The sequence below is a fragment of the Electrona antarctica genome (assembly GCF_951216825.1).
Source record: "Electrona antarctica genome assembly, chromosome: 9".
Taxonomy (NCBI): Eukaryota; Metazoa; Chordata; class Actinopteri; order Myctophiformes; family Myctophidae; genus Electrona; species Electrona antarctica.
The window spans coordinates 3,153,338-3,174,750 of record NC_136790.1 but is presented as its reverse complement, the minus strand read 5'-3'; the positions used below and the strand labels follow the sequence as shown (position 1 = coordinate 3,174,750).

At 47.8% G+C, this 21,413-nt stretch overlaps 1 protein-coding gene across 1 annotated transcript in view; it reads right to left on the bottom strand.

Annotated features, from left to right (window-relative positions):
* chd5 (chromodomain helicase DNA binding protein 5) overlaps positions 1–21,413 on the bottom strand; it is an 80,980-nt gene that overhangs the window by 6,694 nt on the left and 52,873 nt on the right. Inside the window, exons 24-36 of the mRNA XM_079509246.1 lie at positions 21,210–21,388; positions 18,454–18,628; positions 17,387–17,473; positions 16,646–16,734; positions 12,795–12,928; positions 8,598–8,742; positions 6,401–6,560; positions 5,977–6,056; positions 5,556–5,754; positions 5,377–5,466; positions 5,139–5,288; positions 1,892–2,000; positions 1,537–1,669 (exon numbers count right to left, since the gene is read on the bottom strand). Coding sequence (XP_079365372.1) covers positions 1,537–1,669; positions 1,892–2,000; positions 5,139–5,288; positions 5,377–5,466; positions 5,556–5,754; positions 5,977–6,056; positions 6,401–6,560; positions 8,598–8,742; positions 12,795–12,928; positions 16,646–16,734; positions 17,387–17,473; positions 18,454–18,628; positions 21,210–21,388 — 1,730 coding nt within the window. The remainder of the gene's footprint in view (positions 1–1,536; positions 1,670–1,891; positions 2,001–5,138; positions 5,289–5,376; positions 5,467–5,555; positions 5,755–5,976; positions 6,057–6,400; positions 6,561–8,597; positions 8,743–12,794; positions 12,929–16,645; positions 16,735–17,386; positions 17,474–18,453; positions 18,629–21,209; positions 21,389–21,413) is intronic.

The following is a 21,413-nucleotide window of genomic DNA, read 5'->3' as shown; positions in this document are numbered from 1 at the left end:
CAGTAGAGCAGATGGATTATTAAATTTTAAACTAATTTTTAAGCAAAAGGAGATACTTTAAGTTTTGAAATCTATACATGCTGGATCTCCATTGCATTTCCGCAGAAGGAGCGAGTGCATTCTCCGTCACCGGCATTCAGACGCGGCGCTGCCGGGGGGAGGTGCGGCGCTGCCGGGGGGAGGTGCGGCTCTGCCGGGGGGAGGTGCGGCGCTGCCGGGGGGAGGTGCGGCTCTGCCGGGGGGAGGTGCGGCGCTGCCGGGGGGAGGTGCGGCGCTGCCGGGGGGAGGTGCGGCGCTGCCGGGGGGAGGTGCGGCTCTGCCGGGGGGAGGTGCGGCGCTGCCGGGGGGCAGCTCCGTACGGCGGCAGTGTCGGTCCGTTCGGCGGCCGCCGGTCCAGACGCCCGAAAGGGCTGATAACAGCCGTGGTGCTGCCGGGGGGAGGGCAGCACCCTAACCCTAACCTGCCGGGGAAGTTGTGGGGATTATGACACTCCACTGCCGCTCCGTTCAGCGGCAGTGACGGTCCCGACATGCGCTACCGGTAAAAAAATCGCCCGGGTCTTCCCTGTGAGGTTAGGGGTAAGGGTTTGGGGTAGGGTGTCTTCCCTGTGAGGTTAGGGGTAAGGGTTTGGGGTAGGGTGTCTTCCCTGTGAGGTTAGGGGTAAGGGTTTGGGGTAGGGTGTCTTCCCTGTGAGGTTAGGGGTAAGGGTTTGGGGTAGGGTGTCTTCCCTGTGAGGTTAGGGGTAAGGGTTTGGGGTAGGGTGTCTTCCCTGTGAGGTTAGGGGTAAGGGTTTGGGGTAGGGTGTCTTCCCTGTGAGGTTAGGGGTAAGGGTTTGGGGTAGGGTGTCAGTGAGGTTAGGGGTAAGGGTTTGGGGTAGGGTGTCAGTGAGGTTAGGGGTAAGGGTTTGGGGTAGGGTGTCAGTGAGGTTAGGGGTAAGGGTTTGGGGTAGGGTGTCAGTGAGGTTAGGGGTAAGGGTTTGGGGTAGGGTGTCAGCGTCGCCCGGGTCTTCCCTGTGAGGTTAGGGTAAGGGTTTGGGGTAGGGTGTCAGCGTCGCCGGTTAAAAATCAGCCGTGACTTCCCTGTGAGGTTAGGTTAGGATAACAGGGTGTCGGAAGAGTGCCAGAAAATGCACTCGCTCTCTCTCTAAGGTGGTAGGATTATTTATTATGTATTATTATTATTATTTTACAGTTAGAGCACTGGTTCTCCATGTGGGGTCTGGGGACCCCCAGTGAAGGGTCTGGGGACCCCCAGTGAAATGTCTCATAGTCAGGAACTAAATGGAGCCGTCTAGGTCTGTAACTCAGAGAATGTACAAATGAAACCAAATGAATCAGTAAGGGTCCAGTTGGGTCCAGTTGGTTCTATTTGGTTCCAGAAATTAACACTGGGGACTAGTTTACATTGTAGATTGGAGTCCCAGAGATAAGATATTTTATGAAAATATGAATTCTATGGCCAAATGCAAACTGGAGTTTCTTGAAATTAAAGCATTGAGAATCACTGGTTTAGAGACTAGAATCCCCCAAACCCACCTTAAAACGCCGAGCCAGGAACTTGTTCTTCATCTCTAGGTAGTTGCCCTTGTGCATCTCAGTCTTGAAGGGCTCATTGAGGAAGGCGTAGCGTGGGTCATTCTGGATGTCCTGCCAGCGGGCATAGCCATGTCTGAAACACAACCCTGGTCAAGGAATACAAATGCCGATCATGCTTGGATCGAACAGATCCAAGTAATGCAAGAGGAAAGTGGGTTGCTGAAGTGGTAAATGGTCGCAATTATCACTTTGTCAGTTAAATCAACTCCCACGGCTCCAGTAGTTTGGAAATAATTACATTACTTTGGCAGATATTCAAAGAGTCTTCTTCTCTATAGGTCTGAAGAAAGGATACGTTACGATGCCAGCCAGCAGCCAGTAGTCATGGCGACGGTGCCAAATGTCATACATCTTCCCAGATGACAGCGCCGCTCGCTCCTCTGTTTGCCAGAGGGTGTGTAGCTCTGAGGGCCCAAGAGAGGATTAGATACCCCCAGGGCCAAGAGAGGATTAGATACCCCCAGGGCAGAAGAGAGGATTAGATACCCCCAGGGCAGAGAGGATTAGATACCCCCAGGGCAGAGAGGATTAGATACCCCCAGGGCAGAGAGGATTAGATACCCCCAGGGCAGAGAGGATTAGATACCCCCAGGGCAGAGAGGATTAGATACCCCCAGGGCAGAGAGGATTAGATACCCCCAGGGCAGAGAGGATTAGATACCCCCAGGGCAGAGAGGATTAGAGACCCCCAGGGCAGAGAGGATTAGATACCCCCAGGGCAGAGAGGATTAGATACCCCCAGGGCAGAGAGGATTAGATACCCCCAGGGCAGAGAGGATTAGATACCCCCAGAGAGGATTAGATACCCCCAGAGAGGATTAGATACCCCCAGAGAGGATTAGATACCCCCAGGGCAGAGAGGATTAGATACCCCCAGGGCAGAGAGGATTAGAGACCCCCAGGGCAGAGAGGATTAGATACCCCCAGGGCAGAGAGGATTAGATACCCCCAGGGCAGAGAGGATTAGATACCCCCAGGGCAGAGAGGATTAGATACCCCCAGGGCAGAGAGGATTAGAGACCCCCAGGGCAGAGAGGATTAGATACCCCCAGGGCAGAGAGGATTAGATACCCCCAGGGCAGAGAGGATTAGATACCCCCAGGGCAGAGAGGATTAGATACCCCCAGAGAGGATTAGATACCCCCAGAGAGGATTAGATACCCCCAGAGAGGATTAGATACCCCCAGGGCAGAGAGGATTAGATACCCCCAGGGCAGAGAGGATTAGATACCCCCAGAGAGGATTAGATACCCCCAGAGAGGATTAGATACCCCCAGAGAGGATTAGATACCCCCAGGGCAGAGAGGATTAGATACCCCCAGAGAGGATTAGATACCCCCAGAGAGGATTAGATACCCCCAGGGCAGAGAGGATTAGATACCCCCAGAGAGGATTAGATACCCCCAGGGCAGAGAGGATTAGATACCCCCAGGGCCAAGAGAGGATTAGATACCCCCAGGGCAGAAGAGAGGATTAGATACCCCCAGGGCAGAGAGGATTAGATACCCCCAGGGCAGAGAGGATTAGATACCCCCAGGGCAGAGAGGATTAGATACCCCCAGGGCAGAGAGGATTAGAGACCCCCAGGGCAGAGAGGATTAGATACCCCCAGGGCAGAGAGGATTAGATACCCCCAGGGCAGAGAGGATTAGATACCCCCAGAGAGGATTAGATACCCCCAGAGAGGATTAGATACCCCCAGGGCAGAGAGGATTAGATACCCCCAGGGCAGAGAGGATTAGATACCCCCAGAGAGGATTAGATACCCCCAGAGAGGATTAGATACCCCCAGGGCAAAACAAATCCAACTCTGCCATACTCTGTCTGCCATAGTTATTATACCATTTAAACCTTACCATGCATGTTTTAATTAGAACAACGTTAGGTAGTGTCCGACATTAAACTATCCTCCACCAGGAGGACAGGAGTGTGTGTGATGTTTGGCAAAATGTTTAGGAGGGCGGCGGTGGCTCAGGGGTAGAGTGCCTGGATGGGAACCGCAAGGTTGCCAGTTCGAACCCGGGCTCCCCCAGAGTTACTGTCGAAGTGTCCTTGAGCAAGACACTGAACCCCTAATTGCTCCCGATGTGCTGGTTGGTGCCTTGGTATGGTTTCCGCTGCCATCGGTGTATGAATGTGTGTGTGAATGGGTGAATGTAATGTACAAAATGTAAAGCGCCTTGGATAAAGGCACCATTTACCATTTACCATTTAATATAAAAAAGTTTTTTTGTTTTTATTTATTTTATTTTTTTGGGAAAAAATTAGTGGCATGTCGTCCTCGGCCTAGTGGAAATGTGCGTGTATAATTTCACGGAAATTGCACACTGTGTTTGTGATTTGTGGCATTGTGTTGACCAATCATGTGAGCTTTGGAAGCCAATCTTAGCCAATCAGGATGGAAGATGGGAAATGGTGAAGATCCGTGTTGATCACATGACTATGGAGATAGTGTATACCAAATTGTGTGATGTATGGATAAAATGTGTACGAGTAATCTACAGAAATGTGTTTTGCCTAAATCGGCCTCATGGTGGCGCTATAACAGGCCGTTGAGGAATATTTGGGGCAGAGGTTCGTCGTTGGCATCCAGGGAGTGTGTGTGCAAAGTTTGGCATGGATCGGATTAGCTGGTAACGGACAGACGGACGGACGGAAGGAAGGACGGACGGACGGACGGACGTAATTCGACGGTTCATTCCTTGTGTCAATAAGTTGTGTTTTTATCAGCAGTTGCCAGTTATGCTTATCAAAGCCTTATCAGAGATAACATGTAGTTTGATCTGGTGTTTGAATGGCGTTCTCTGACAAGGACGACTTTGATGATGATTGATGATGATTTGTCAAAGTCAGCACCATCTTGTGTAAAAACACTGGAGTTGCAGTTCCAACAGATGGATTTATCTCTGGTGTTTTTCAGAAGGCATGCTGTTTTCAAACAGCAACAAGGCTATGAACGCTATGTCGAAATGGATTTTTTCCCCCACAGAACACTTCCGTGTTGCCAATCGACCGGGGGAGCGATACAATGAAAGGCTGTAAAGGTACTGTAAGATAAACCAAAACAAGCCTTGCAAGGGGAGTGAGAACAGGGGGTGAAATAAAGCAGGCGTGCTCTCTATCAATGGAATTTGGTATATCGGGTGGTTTTAGAATGCGCTATGGGCTTTCCCAAACGTGTATGGGGGGCAAGATAGCAATTTTAGGGATAATTTAACAACATGCCCCCGGCCACACCTGGTGCCTTAAACATGTAGTGTTGTTGTTAGTAAGAATAGGAAAGACAGAAGCGCCTGGGAGGAAGTGGACTATGAAAGGGGAGGAGCGAAACCGAGTTCATGTCTCTATCTACACAAAAAAGGAGGTGGTTCCCCCAGAGGCAAAAACAAAGGACCCCAAATGGGTCCCTAGATTGGCGTACGTGTAACCCTCTCTGTCCCTACAAAGAATAATAATGCACCTGCAGTTAGCTTGCCTGGTTAAAAATGCATGGTTTGCCAACGATGTACCATATGATGAACTATACATTTGCCATTGCTCACCTGTAAAGCCTCCATCGGCGATATTGAACATGAACCTGGTTTTGCATCCATTTTTGTCCTCCCTTCTGCCCTCTTCTGTGTCCTCCAGTACATCTTTCTCTCCGTTTATCCGACCTTCCGATGCGTCCTCACTCTTGACATCTTCAGCAACTGCAGAAGAAAAACAAGAACATCTCAAGAGGACATTTTCATGTCCGTTGCATCACTGATGAATTAAAGAAGAGCCTCAAATGTGTACCTGGCTTATTTTCCTTGTCCTCTGTCTTTGAAGGCAGGGGATCAACGTCTACCTTCTCTGTGGGCCTCTCTGTGTCTTTACAGGGCTCCGCTGAAGATAAAAGAAATGCAAATGCTCAGCTAAACTTGCAACCCTGGAACCCTGCGGGAAGCAGCATAAAGGTCATGCCTCTGTCTCACCTTTAGGCGAGGTTTGACTGGAGGGCATTTCTGTCTGTTTCAAAGCAGGCTCCTTAGAGTTGATTGCCGGCTCCATCTTTGCAGAGGGCGACTCTGTTCGGTCCCTCTCTTCCCCTGCTTTCTCCTCCGAACCGGCCTTGTTCTCGTCACTGTCAGCTGGCTTCTCGGGTGCGGAGGTTGTCTCTGTGCTGGCAGGAGCCTGTGGAGAGAAATAATAAAAAAGAAGCAGACCGAGGGGAGACGGAGATGGGAGGGCAGAGAGGTGAGTTAAGAGGTGTCAGTTTTTGACAGAATCACACTTTGACAATGATGAGGGGAGAATGGTCAAAGTGTGATGGACTGTGGGAAGATGGACAAGACAATCAAGGAGGAAAGAATGGAGGAGATAGGTGTAGGATTTAAAAAAACAAAATCCGCTCACTTCCTGTTCTGACAGTTTCTTGTTATCTTGGTCCGTCGCCTCTTTATCCTCCGCTGAGCCCGAGAGAGACTCTGTCTTCTCTGATAAAAAAAAAGTAGAATGTGAATTCTTTTTCACTTTAATCAAGAAAAACTTTTTTCTATGGGTGTGAACTCTGCTTCTGCAATCTTACAAAAGAGAAACAATAACCCGTGCAGAGATTGCTTTTTGACCTGGTGGGACTGGAGTGCCGGGCTGCGTAGCGATGGGGCTGGCAGGCACAGGGGTGACCTGGTGGGACTGACCTGGTGGGACTGGAGAGCCGGGCTGCGTAGCGATGGGGCTGGCAGGCACAGGGGTGACCTGGTGGGACTGACCTGGTGGACCTGGTGGGGCTGCGTAGCGATGGGGCTGGCAGGCACAGGGGTGACCTGGTGGGACTGACCTGGTGGGACTGGAGTGCCGGGCTGCGTAGCGATGGGGCTGGCAGGCACAGGGGTGTTGGGATCAGATGACAGACTCTCGCTCAGTTTCTTCAACTCTATCCCAATAGGAATCAGGTCCGGAGAACTCAACTTCCCGTTCACATGCTCAAACTCTTGCACCTACACACACAGCAGCAGCACACACAAGGGTGTTTGACAGAAACTGTAAAATGTTTTGAATTTTTAAAAAGAAATTGAAAACTTTCGCCTATAATGACATGTCCTGAAATAGGGATGCCAGCGTTAATGTAGTTAAACTAGCTCTGAGTGATACACGCTGACAGTCAGGTTATCAGGTAAACTAGCTGACAGTCAGGTTATCAGGTAAACTAGCTGACAGTCAGGTTATCAGGTAAACTAGCTGACAGTCAGGTTATCAGGTAAACTAGCTGACAGTCAGGTTATCAGGTAAACTAGCTGACAGTCAGGTTATCAGGTAAACTAGCTGACAGTCAGGTTATCAGGTAAACTAGCTGACAGTCAGGTTATCAGGTAAACTAGCTGACAGTCAGGTTATCAGGTAAACTAGCTGACAGTCAGGTTATCAGGTAAACTAGCTGACAGTCAGGTTATCAGGTAAACTAGCTGACAGTCAGGTTATCAGGTAAACTAGCTGACAGTCAGGTTATCAGGTAAAAGGTCCATGTGCGCTTCAGCCAACAGAAGATAAAAGGGCTCGTTGGTGCTCAAATAACTACCCAAATAAAATATAGTGGAGCACTCGACTGGTCTGCACGTGTTTTATTGATTTGCAGGGGTGACTGACGTTTCGACCTTTGTCTTCCTTATAGTAGGAAAACAATAAAACATGTGCAGACCAGTCAAGTGCTCCAGCATATTTTACTTGGGTAGTCTCACCTGTAGTGCCCAGGTACTATTCATATTTCTCTGAGTTAGGCTAACAGATTTGTATGGCCACACATGCATTGTTTGGAAAAAATATATATGGGGTTTCCAACAACCACTTTCACTGTATGTCTGACGCCAGGCGGCCTAGCATGGTGATATAAATGAAATAAATGATAATATGCTAATAATGCTAATAATGCTAATAATGATGACTTAGATTATTACCTATCGTAGAACAAGTACAATTATAGGAAGAAAAAAAAGAAAAGAAACTTCATATCAATTAAAATTCATATTTAAAATTGAAATTTGTAATTTGTATGTGAGAATAGATACCTCTTCCTTAGCATGGGCACCATTTCATTTAGGTATATGATCCTGTCGGAAGCGGATGATAGTCGACAGGCAGGAACAACAGGCGGCAACTTCCTTTTCCCTCAAACCGATTTTTCTCAATAAAAGCTACAGGCTACGAGAGCTTTTATTGAGAAAATGAAAAGGAAGTTGCCATAGATATATATAAAGTTACCGCCTGTTGTTCCTGCCTGATCGACTACAAAACAATACTACAACATGACGTAACGATATCATCCGCTCCCGACAGGATCATACAGACTTTTGAAACAGAGACTAGGCTTTCCTCCGAGGTGGTGGAAAGCTTGGTGAGGCGAGGTTACCTCTTCCTAGAAAAACAGGCATGCTAGTACCATGCTAATGTTTCCCCCGCTTAGCTCTTGTATGCTAGTACCATGCTAATATTTCCCCCGCTTAGCTCTTGTATGCTAGTACCATGCTAATGTTTCCCCCGCTTAGCTCTTGTATGCTAGTACCATGCTAATGTTTCCCCCGCTTAGCTCTTGTATGCTTGTACCATGCTAATGTTTCCCCCCGCTTAGCTCTTGCATTGACCACAAGATGTTGTTACTTGTTGCTGTGCATCCCATGACCTCTTCTGTTTTTGGATTTTGTATTTCTGTTGATATTTGTCTTGCATATTTCTAAAAAAAAAAGAGTAAAAAAAAATAAAAAAATAAAAAAGATGCCACACTGGCCTGCGTATATCTCTTTAAATGTTTTTTGTGTGGCTTTTGCCTTTATTTTATATTTTTTTATGGAGGGACAGACAGTAGGCTGACAGGAAATGGGGAGAGAGATGGGGGGAAGACATGCAGTAAAGGCCGTCGAGATTGGGAGTCGAACCCGCGGCACATTGCCAGACTGGATTACCAGCCAAGGTGCCTGGACCACTGAGCCATGGCCCAGGCCCTGCATATATCTCTTAACCCGGTGGAACAGCTTGAACGGTACCTTTTTCCTGACGAGGGACATGACTCCGATCCGTGTGAGAACATGCTGGCGGGACAGACCCTCACGTGGGACTCCATCTGCGAAGGTCTCGGCTCCGTCTGCTCCCGGCTCGCACAGATGTCTCATAAAGAGAGACACATAAGCCCTGACGGGGACAACAACACGCACGTAATCCCTGAAACACTATGACCTTCTCTCGCTCTGCACTGAAACACTATGACCTTCTCTCGCTCTGCACTGAAACACTATGACCTGCTCTCGCTCTGCACTGAAACACTATGACCTGAAACACTATGACCTGAAACACTATGACCTGAAACACTATGACCTGCTCTCGCTCTGCACCCTGAAACACTATGACCTGCTCTCGCTCTGCACCCTGAAACACTATGACCTGCTCTCGCTCTGAAACACTATGACCTGCTCTCACTCTGCACCCTGAAACACTATGACCTGCTCTCGCTCTGCACCCTGAAACACTATGACCTGCTCTCACTCTGCACCCTGAAACACTATGACCTGCTCTCACTCTGCACCCTGAAACACTATGACCTGCTCTCACTCTGCACTGAAACACTATGACCTGCTCTCGCTCTGCACTGAAACACTATGACCTGCTCTCGCTCTGAAACACTATGACCTGAAACACTATGACCTGAAACACTATGACCTGAAACACTATGACCTGCTCTCGCTCTGCACCCTGAAACACTATGACCTGCTCTCGCTCTGCACCCTGAAACACTATGACCTGCTCTCGCTCTGAAACACTATGACCTGCTCTCACTCTGCACCCTGAAACACTATGACCTGCTCTCGCTCTGCACCCTGAAACACTATGACCTGCTCTCACTCTGCACCCTGAAACACTATGACCTGCTCTCACTCTGCACCCTGAAACACTATGACCTGCTCTCACTCTGCACTGAAACACTATGACCTGCTCTCGCTCTGCACTGAAACACTATGACCTGCTCTCGCTCTGCTCTGAAACACTATGACCTGCTCTCGCTCTGCACTGAAACACTATGACCTGCTCTCGCTCTGCACTGAAACACTATGACCTGCTCTCGCTCTGCACTGAAACACTATGACCTGCTCTCGCTCTGCACTGAAACACTATGACCTGCTCTCGCTCTGCACTGAAACACTATGACCTGCTCTCGCTCTGCACTGAAACACTATGACCTGCTCTCGCTCTGCTCTGAAACACTATGACCTGCTCTCGCTCTGCACTGAAACACTATGACCTGCTCTCGCTCTGCACTGAAACACTATGACCTGCTCTCGCTCTGCACTGAAACACTATGACCTGCTCTCGCTCTGCACTGAAACACTATGACCTGCTCTCGCTCTGCACTGAAACACTATGACCTGCTCTCGCTCTGCACCCTGAAACACTATGACCTGCTCTCGCTCTGCACCCTGAAACACTATGACCTGCTCTCGCTCTGCACCCTGAAACACTATGACCTGCTCTCGCTCTGCACCCTGAAACACTATGACCTGCTCTCGCTCTGCACTGAAACACTATGACCTGCTCTCACTCTGCACTGAAACACTATGACCTGCTCTCACTCTGCACCCTGAAACACTATGACCTGCTCTCGCTCTGCACCCTGAAACACTATGACCTGCTCTCGCTCTGAAACACTATGACCTGCTCTCGCTCTGCACTGAAACACTATGACCTGCTCTCGCTCTGAAACACTATGACCTGCTCTCGCTCTGCACTGAAACACTATGACCTGCTCTCGCTCTGCACTGAAACACTATGACCTGCTCTCGCTCTGCACTGAAACACTATGACCTGCTCTCGCTCTGCACTGAAACACTATGACCTGCTCTCGCTCTGCACTGAAACACTATGACCTGCTCTCGCTCTGCACTGAAACACTATGACCTGCTCTCGCTCTGCACTTAGACATGATGGACAGACTGACCGCTGAACGACCAGCTCCTTAAATTGCGAGGTCACAGCTAAAAACCTTTGCATGTTGCTTGTAACTTTCCATTTTGGACTGAGGTCGATTAAAAAAAGGCTTCTAAATCCTAACATTTTTCTGAAAAAAACATGTTTCTATGTCAGTGGTGCTCAACCTTTTTCATGTCAAGGACCCCCAGAATTAACTATCACTATGACCTGCTCTCGCTCTGAAACACTATGACCTGAAACACTATGACCTGAAACACTATGACCTGCTCTCGCTCTGCACCCTGAAACACTATGACCTGCTCTCGCTCTGCACCCTGAAACACTATGACCTGCTCTCGCTCTGCACCCTGAAACACTATGACCTGCTCTCGCTCTGAAACACTATGACCTGCTCTCACTCTGCACCCTGAAACACTATGACCTGCTCTCGCTCTGCACCCTGAAACACTATGACCTGCTCTCACTCTGCACCCTGAAACACTATGACCTGCTCTCACTCTGCACTGAAACACTATGACCTGCTCTCGCTCTGCACCCTGAAACACTATGACCTGCTCTCGCTCTGCTCTGAAACACTATGACCTGCTCTCGCTCTGCACTGAAACACTATGACCTGCTCTCGCTCTGCACTGAAACACTATGACCTGCTCTCGCTCTGAAACACTATGACCTGCTCTCGCTCTGAAACACTATGACCTGCTCTCGCTCTGCACTGAAACACTATGACCTGCTCTCGCTCTGCACCCTGAAACACTATGACCAGCTCTCGCTCTGCACTGAAACACTATGACCTGCTCTCGCTTTGCACCCTGAAACACTATGACCTGCTCTCGCTCTGCACCCTGAAACACTATGACCTGCTCTCGCTCTGAAACACTATGACCTGCTCTCGCTCTGAAACACTATGACCTGCTCTCGCTCTGCACTGAAACACTATGACCTGCTCTCGCTCTGCACTGAAACACTATGACCTGCTCTCACTCTGCACCCTGAAACACTATGACCTGCTCTCGCTCTGCACTGAAACACTATGACCTGCTCTCGCTCTGCACTGAAACACTATGACCTGCTCTCGCTCTGAAACACTATGACCTGCTCTCGCTCTGCACTGAAACACTATGACCTGCTCTCGCTCTGCACTGAAACACTATGACCTGCTCTCGCTCTGCACTGAAACACTATGACCTGCTCTCGCTCTGCACTGAAACACTATGACCTGCTCTCGCTCTGCACCCTGAAACACTATGACCTGCTCTCGCCGTGCACTTAGACATGATGGACAGACTGACCGCTGAACGACCAGCTCCTTAAATTGCGAGGTCACAGCTAAAAACCTTTGCATGTTGCTTGTAACTTTCCATTTTGGACTGAGGTCGATTAAAAAAATCTAAAATCCTAACATTTTTCTGAAAAAAACATGTTTCTATGTCAGTGGTGCTCAACCTTTTTCATGTCAAGGACCCCCAGAATTATCTCTATTGGACCACGGACCCCCATCTCAAAATATGTAGTTCCAGGGACCCCCCAGAAGCAAATATTTTAGTTAAAAATGTTCGCTCTGAATATATATTCAATGATTTGCGCCACATTTTAACGATTTTTCAAAAATAGCAGACCTACAAGCTCGTAGCGCGCCACTCGGTGGCGCGCTATGAGCTTGTAGATTTGCTATTTTTCAATAGCTAAATTATAACATAATGTTTAAAACACCAAAAGGGGTTTCCGCCCAAAATGGATTAATGGTCGGAATTGTTCGTGGAAGCGATGGCCTCCGTGCCCCCTCAGTTTGGCCTCATGCACCTTAACAAATTTATATGCATTGAGGCAGGCCCGGTCCGATTCCTTCCGGCGCCCAATGCGAGATTAGTAGATTTATAATACATGGAGTTACAAAAGAAATGGTGAGTTTAGTTATGAACAGAACTGACTATGGTTAACATAGCCAAACGTGAAATCGCTCGAAGAAATGTGTATGTATTCTAAGGAGCCTGCTTTGAAACAGACAGAAATGCCCTCCAGTCAAACCTCGCCTAAAGGTGAGACAGAGGCATGACCTTTATGCTGCTTCCCGCAGGGTTCCAGGGTTGCAAGTTTAGCTGAACATTTGCATTTCTTTTATCTTCAGCGGAGCCCTGTAAAGACACCGAGAGGCCCACAGAGAAGGTAGACGTTGATCCCCTGCCTTCAAAGACAGAGGACAAGGAAAATACCTATTTAGAGAACCTGTACCCCCACCCGGGAATCCTGTCAGCTGGCCTTACCTGAATTCCCTCTCGCTCTTCCCTCTCAGGTCCCTGACCAACCAATGGGAGTTGAAAGCATCCTGAGGCGGCATGCCCCAGCGCATGATGGCGTTGAGGAAGGCTTTCCTCTGGCGAGCGTTGAAGCCCAGTACCTGAGATGAGGAGAATATAATGGCACATTTTGCACATATTCATAACAATATACCGGATAACATTCATAACACAAGTAAGACGTGCGAACGCGGGAAGCGAACGCAGCTCGTACATTGCAATAACAACAATTAGAATAACTTACGTACTTTTTTAAGTTTTTTTTTAAGTTACGTTTTTTTTTTAAAGTTTTTTTTAGTGTGTGTATGTGTGCGTGCGTATGTGTGTGTTTTTTTAAGTTACGTTTTTTTAAGTTACGTTTTTTTTTAACGTTTTTTTTAGTGTGTGTATGTGTGCGTGCGTATGTGTGTGTGTGTGTGTTTTTTTAGTTTTCTTTAAGTTTTTTTTGTACGTTTTTTTTATGTGTGATACAGCTGCGCCCTCTGGTGGCGGGCGGGTGGTGTTACAGCGTGACAGACAGACAGACAGACAGACAGACAGACAGACAGACAGACAGACAGACAGACAGACAGACAGACATGTTCTGCTAGGTCTCATAGTTAGTGCTCAGTGCGTTCGCAATTATGGCGGCAGGTCACTGCATCTGATAGGAATAATACCCATTATGGCAGGTCACTGCATCTGATAGGAATAATACCCAAAGGCCTTTGCTCAGTATTTACCAAGCAAATATGTCAGGTTGATTCAGTGTGTGGTGCGATTTGTCCTTTCAGTCTCACTAATAAATACCATAAACCTCACAGGTTGGCACTTTGTACAGTAGTATAGCTGCTGCCTTATCTGTGTTGCACTTCACTATAATACACTGTACATGCTTATTGCTATGATTCCATAACAATCGCATCTTCATATTAAACATCTTCATAGAGGCCCCCTTGGATTGATTACTTTCTCTTCTGTATATGACATAGAAGCACTAGTGACACAAATGGAAATGTATGTTTATTTCTATGATCGCACCTTCTGACACTTTCTGATGTGTTGGTTTATATGCTGTCTCATAACGCACAGCAATGTGTCTCATAACACACAGCAATGTGTCTCATAACGCACAGCAATGTGTCTCATAACGCACAGCAATGTGTCTCATAACGCACAGCAATGTGTCCAGCCAAGGACAATATACAGGTAGGTGTCATACCTCAATGTTGCCCCTACAGGTAGGTGTCATACCTCAATGTTGCCCCCTACAGGTAGGTGTCATACCTCAATGTTGCCCCCTACAGGTAGGTGTCATACCTCAATGTTGCCCCTACAGGTAGGTGTCATACCTCAATGTTGCCCCTACAGGTAGGTGTCATACCTCAATGTTGCCCCCTACAGGTAGGTGTCATACCTCAATGTTGCCCCTACAGGTAGGTGTCATACCTCAATGTTGCCCCTACAGGTAGGTGTCATACCTCAATGTTGCCCCTACAGGTAGGTGTCATACCTCAATGTTGCCCCTACAGGTAGGTGTCATACCTCAATGTTGCCCCTACAGGTAGGTGTCATACCTCAATGTTGCCCCCTACAGGTAGGTGTCATACCTCAATGTTGCCCCTACAGGTAGGTGTCATACCTCAATGTTGCCCCCTACAGGTAGGTGTCATACCTCAATGTTGCCCCTACAGGTAGGTGTCATACCTCAATGTTGCCCCCTACAGGTAGGTGTCATACCTCAATGTTGCCCCCTACAGGTAGGTGTCATACCTCAATGTTGCCCCTACAGGTAGGTGTCATACCTCAATGTTGCCCCTACAGGTAGGTGTCATACCTCAATGTTGCCCCTACAGGTAGGTGTCATACCTCAATGTTGCCCCTACAGGTAGGTGTCATACCTCAATGTTGCCCCTACAGGTAGGTGTCATACCTCAATGTTGCCCCCTACAGGTAGGTGTCATACCTCAATGTTGCCCCTACAGGTAGGTGTCATACCTCAATGTTGCCCCTACAGGTAGGTGTCATACCTCAATGTTGCCCCTACAGGTAGGTGTCATACCTCAATGTTGCCCCTACAGGTAGGTGTCATACCTCAATGTTGCCCCTACAGGTAGGTGTCATACCTCAATGTTGCCCCTACAGGTAGGTGTCATACCTCAATGTTGCCCCTACAGGTAGGTGTCATACCTCAATGTTGCCCCTACAGGTAGGTGTCATACCTCAATGTTGCCCCCTACAGGTAGGTGTCATACCTCAATGTTGCCCCTACAGGTAGGTGTCATACCTCAATGTTGCCCCTACAGGTAGGTGTCATACCTCAATGTTGCCCCCTACAGGTAGGTGTCATACCTCAATGTTGCCCCTACAGGTAGGTGTCATACCTCAATGTTGCCCCTACAGGTAGGTGTCATACCTCAATGTTGCCCCTACAGGTAGGTGTCATACCTCAATGTTGCCCCCTACAGGTAGGTGTCATACCTCAATGTTGCCCCCTACAGGTAGGTGTCATACCTCAATGTTGCCCCCTACAGGTAGGTGTCATACCTCAATGTTGCCCCTACAGGTAGGTGTCATACCTCAATGTTGCCCCTACAGGTAGGTGTCATACCTCAATGTTGCCCCTACAGGTAGGTGTCATACCTCAATGTTGCCCCCTACAGGTAGGTGTCATACCTCAATGTTGCCCCTACAGGTAGGTGTCATACCTCAATGTTGCCCCTACAGGTAGGTGTCATACCTCAATGTTGCCCCTACAGGTAGGTGTCATACCTCAATGTTGCCCCTACAGGTAGGTGTCATACCTCAATGTTGCCCCCTACAGGTAGGTGTCATACCTCAATGTTGCCCCCTACAGGTAGGTGTCATACCTCAATGTTGCCCCTACAGGTAGGTGTCATACCTCAATGTTGCCCCTACAGGTAGGTGTCATACCTCAATGTTGCCCCTACAGGTAGGTGTCATACCTCAATGTTGCCCCTACAGGTAGGTGTCATACCTCAATGTTGCCCCTACAGGTAGGTGTCATACCTCAATGTTGCCCCTACAGGTAGGTGTCATACCTCAATGTTGCCCCTACAGGTAGGTGTCATACCTCAATGTTGCCCCCTACAGGTAGGTGTCATACCTCAATGTTGCCCCTACAGGTAGGTGTCATACCTCAATGTTGCCCCTACAGGTAGGTGTCATACCTCAATGTTGCCCCCTACAGGTAGGTGTCATACCTCAATGTTGCCCCTACAGGTAGGTGTCATACCTCAATGTTGCCCCTACAGGTAGGTGTCATACCTCAATGTTGCCCCTACAGGTAGGTGTCATACCTCAATGTTGCCCCCTACAGGTAGGTGTCATACCTCAATGTTGCCCCTACAGGTAGGTGTCATACCTCAATGTTGCCCCTACAGGTAGGTGTCATACCTCAATGTTGCCCCTACAGGTAGGTGTCATACCTCAATGTTGCCCCTACAGGTAGGTGTCATACCTCAATGTTGCCCCTACAGGTAGGTGTCATACCTCAATGTTGCCCCTACAGGTAGGTGTCATACCTCAATGTTGCCCCTACAGGTAGGTGTCATACCTCAATGTTGCCCCTACAGGTAGGTGTCATACCTCAATGTTGCCCCCTACAGGTAGGTGTCATACCTCAATGTTGCCCCCTACAGGTAGGTGTCATACCTCAATGTTGCCCCCTACAGGTAGGTGTCATACCTCAATGTTGCCCCTACAGGTAGGTGTCATACCGCAATGTTGCCCCCTACAGGTAGGTGTCATACCTCAATGTTGCCCCCTACAGGTAGGTGTCATACCTCAATGTTGCCCCCTACAGGTAGGTGTCATACCTCAATGTTGCCCCCTACACGTGCCAGTAGGGGTGGGAGGGGCTTGTCCTTTTCGCCTCTGAGCTGCCGGCGGGAATGCCTGCGACCTCCTAGAGGGAAAGACCACAGGCAGCCGTTAGAGGATGGCCTCAGTGTTTATCCCATTCTGACCTGAGATCAGATTCTAAAAATGTCTCCTACATCCTGACAGTTTTCTGAAAAAGCTATGTTTCTATGTCAGTGGTTCTTCAATTTTTCAAAAATAGCAGACCTACAAGCTCATAGTGCGCCACTCGGTGTGAGCTTGTAGATCAACAATTTGCGATGTGCAACACCATATGCAACCAAGCGTAAATTTGGCGACCGGGCCTTTGCTGTACGGGCCCCTCGGCTGTGGAACTCACTGCCTGAGGATCTGTACGGGCCCCTCGGCTGTGGAACTCACTGCCTGAGGATCTGTACGGGCCCCTCGGCTGTGGAACTCACTGCCTGAGGATCTCAGGCTGGCAAACTCAGTATCCTCTTTTAAATCACGGTTAAAAGCTCACCTTTATTGCACAGCCTTTTTATGAAATGTTTTAAATTGTGTTTACATGTTTTTAGTTTTGTTTTATTCTTATTGTATTTTTACTGCTATTATTATCTGTAAAGCAATTTGTAAACTTGCTTTTGGAAAGGTGCTATATATAAATAAAGTTATTATTATAAATCAGACTATAACTATGCACATGGAGACGAAAGCATCACATCCCGTCCACTCACCTTCGGGCCTCTCCTCAAAGTCTTCGTCCTCGTCCTCGGACCCCACGGAGTACTCGGACTGATTGTCTGAAAGATCATCCGGCCATTCTGAGCCACAGATTGTATGTAGTCATAGCACATCATAGTACATATGTATAGCATAGTATAGTATATATGTATAGTTAATATGTATAGTGTCATTATATAGATATGTTCTAGTTACGTTCTTAGCTTACGCATGTTTCTTGTTAAATGCATTTTATATATGTGATGTATTCCCATACTTTTGTTCTTGCCTAATGTAAGTCGCTCTGGATCAAGAGCGTCTGCTAAATGCCTAAATTGTACAGATCATAGAGAAAAAAGCACAGTGCATTCACTTCTGTATGTGACCACGTGGGGGCGCCATGGCACTGCAGGTTACTACAGACCACTCTAGTTGGGGCATGCATACTGTACCAGTTATCTGTAAATGCGGCACAGCAGTTGACTGCTCTGGTGGACACGTCTTCACTTCATGTGTCCTCTGAGACTTCATGTGTCCTCTGACACTTCATGTGTCCTCTGAGACTTCATGTGTCGTCTGAGACACTTCATGTGTCCTCTGAGACTTCATGTGTCCTCTGAGACACTTCATGTGTCCTCTGAGCTAAGTTGCAAAGACTGTGCTCTTTGCACTCGCCGTCAAACGGCTGCTGTTGAGCTAAACGCTTACAATTTCCAAAAAAAAACTATTATTGAATAGGTATCTTGCTTTAACTTTAAAACAATCCGCATCTATGTACAAGTATATCTAGCCAACTTCTATTTGAAAAAATAGAAGTTGTCTCTACATCCCTACTTCACAAATGAGCTGTTCTAGCTCAGCTGTAGGGCTTAATTAGTACAACTAAAAAACCCCAAAACAACACTGTAAAATCCTCAGTGTTAATTTCACTCCAACAAATTAACCACAAGGGGTCCATTTGCTTAATGTATACACTCGTCGTTACATTAACAGGGGATTTGACAGTGCCGGTGTATAACCTGGGTGAAGAGCCCAGGGGTGTGTATATGTGTGTGTATATGTGTGTGTGTTTACAACGAACCTTGGTCCTCCTGCGTGGTGTCGTTGTAGTTGACCTGCTTGCGGATGCGTTTGCCCTTGCCCAGGTTCCTGGCCAGGTCCTCCTGCTGCTGCTCATAGTGGTGACGCAGCAGCTTCTCCCAGTAGTCTGGGTCCACGTTCTCCTCCTGCTTGATGATCTCCCGCTGCACTTCCTCCTGCACACGCACGCACGCACGCACGCACGCACGCACGCACGCACGCACGCACGTACGTACGCACGCACGCACGCACGCACACACGTACGCACGCACACACACACACACGCACACACACACACACACACGGTATGTCAAAACCCATGACAACACATGATGTGACACGCCAGTAACCATCAGCTCTTTGCCACAGTCTGGACCTGAATCAGTGAAGAGTCTGCTGTCCAGGGCCTGCATGACGGAATAAATGTGCATGTGACCCGAATATAGCGGACTGTGGATTTCAGAATTAACAGACAGTGCCTCTCTTACAAGTGTACAATACTCTTGACTGTGACCCATGCTGTGACCTGTTGTTTTTACTTTTATTTTTATTTTATTTTGTCCTGTTTGTCCCTGTTTCGTCGGGGGGGGGGCGTTGTCTGTTGATGTTTGTGATGATTTTAAAAAGAAAAAAATGGGTGACTATGTGCAAAGATGTACTGCTTGACTGTCCCCAATAAAAAACTATATAAAAAAAAAAAACATGTCAAAGGGCAAGTGATAATTATGGTCTCATTGTATTTGTGACTATAAAAAGATATACAGGAGTAGGCAGTGGTGTGTTCTACTGGTATACGCTGTACACGTAGAATGCCGTGCCAAAGATATTTTTAAAAAGCGTATACAGTCTGCTAACGATTTTATCCATTGACCACGCACAGCGCATGCGTATAGCGGAGCCTGTACGTGTGCATGTCGTGCAGGCAATAATGAATTATGGTATACCATCTGAAAAAACCTAGCCTACAGCACTGACCATCTTCCCTATAGTTGTATTGGTTCCATGCAGTTTCATGCAAAGCAACGTCTAGTCAATTCCGTTGACTGTCTGTAGTATATTCAAATCTAATACTGCTTATCATTAGGTCAATCACACAGATCCATTCTCTGTTATGGTCACTTGTTTACTTAAGTACATGATATCATAAACCATTTAACCATTTACTGACTTGTGCCTGCACCTGACCATAATACTCACTTTCCAACACATTGCACACTTACAGCAAATACTGTATGTTGAATATGTACTGTACTGTACTGTACTGTACTGTACTGCACTGTACTGTACTGTACTGTACTGTACTGTACTGTACTGTACTGTACTGTACTGCACTGTACTGTACTGTACTGTACTGTACTGTACTGTACTGTACTGTACTGTACTGTACTGTACTGTACTGCATGTAGGCTAACGTTCATATGTATGTTTTGTGTATTTACTGTATGATGTTTACCTACAGTACATATACACAACATTCATACTATAAGCTAAAGCCTACATGCATGCTACTGCTAACAATATGTTACAATTTACAATTTAGGCATTTATCAGACGCTCTTAATCCAGAGCGAGAGTAGTTATCACGTTATCATACGTACTGTAAGCTAAGAGCGTAACAGTGGAAAATCTATATAATGAAACTATGCATATATATACTAATACTATACAGTGCTATGTTTACATAAAAATGCTATCTAAGATACATAAGTTGAGCCTTTCCATACGCCTGTAGGAGGTCGAGGCTAGGTCAAGTACTACGGCAAGTGCTATGGGCTAAGATGGAGTCTGAAGAGGTGTGTTTTCAGACTGTGGCGGAAGATTGGGAGCGAATCTGCAGTTTTGACTGCAATGGGAAGTGCATTCCATAGTTTTGGAGCCCGAAGGGAGAAGAGTTTGGGACCTGTGGACGTGTTGCATATTACATGTGTACAGTATGTACATGCATGTATGCATGCATGCACAACATCACATTGTTCGACAGCAAAAAAAGTGTGACGCCAAAGCTGAGAAAACCTAAACTTTCAAGGACCCCCAGCCATAACTATGAGAGTGTATGAATGGAACCAAATGGACCAGCTCTCAGTTACAGACCCGTACAGGGCCATTTGGATCCCGCTCAAGGACACTTTGAGATAGCCTGGGTTCCAGCCTGATTCGCTGCGTTCCGCAGATCTGAAAATGTCACTGCGCACGCAGCGCTGCTTTCGGATCCACGGAACGCAGCCAATCAGGCTGGAACCCAGGCTAACGTTGAGACCCACTGGGTGGAACCCAGGCTAACGTTGAGACCCACTGGGTGGGTGAATCAGGCTGGAACCCAGGCTAACGTTGAGACCCCCTGGGTGGGTGAATCAGGCTGGAACCCAGGCTAACGTTGAGACCCACTGGGTGGGTGAATCAGGCTGGAACCCAGGCTAACGTTGAGACCCACTGGGTGGGTGAATCAGGCTGGAACCCAGGCTAACGTTGAGACCCACTGGGTGGGTGAATCAGGCTGGAACCCAGGCTAACGTTGAGACCCACTGGGTGGGTGAATCAGGCTGGAACCCAGGCTAACGTTGAGACCCACTGGGTGGAACCCAGGCTAACGTTGAGACCCACTGGGTGTAGCCAGTGAGCCAACATGCACAATAGCAGCACCCTGACTCTGTTTGACCAGAATGGAACAGAGCCTTCATTAGTATCATCGGGAGTTCTTTCCATGTGGCGTGTGTGACACAGAGCCCATGGGCAAGAACTGAGCTGAGAGGTACTAACCTCTCCTTCATCTTCCTCCTTCACCACATACTGGGCCACTTTGAAGGAGCTGAGATACTCGTTCATGTTCTGTATCTCGGTGTCCTCTGGGTTGTCTCGGTTACGGTCCAACAGCTTGGAGATGGCGTTGTCGTCATAGTGGATCACGTTGCCCTCCTCACCGTCCTTCGACATGTCCCCTGCCGACCAGACAATGTTAATAAT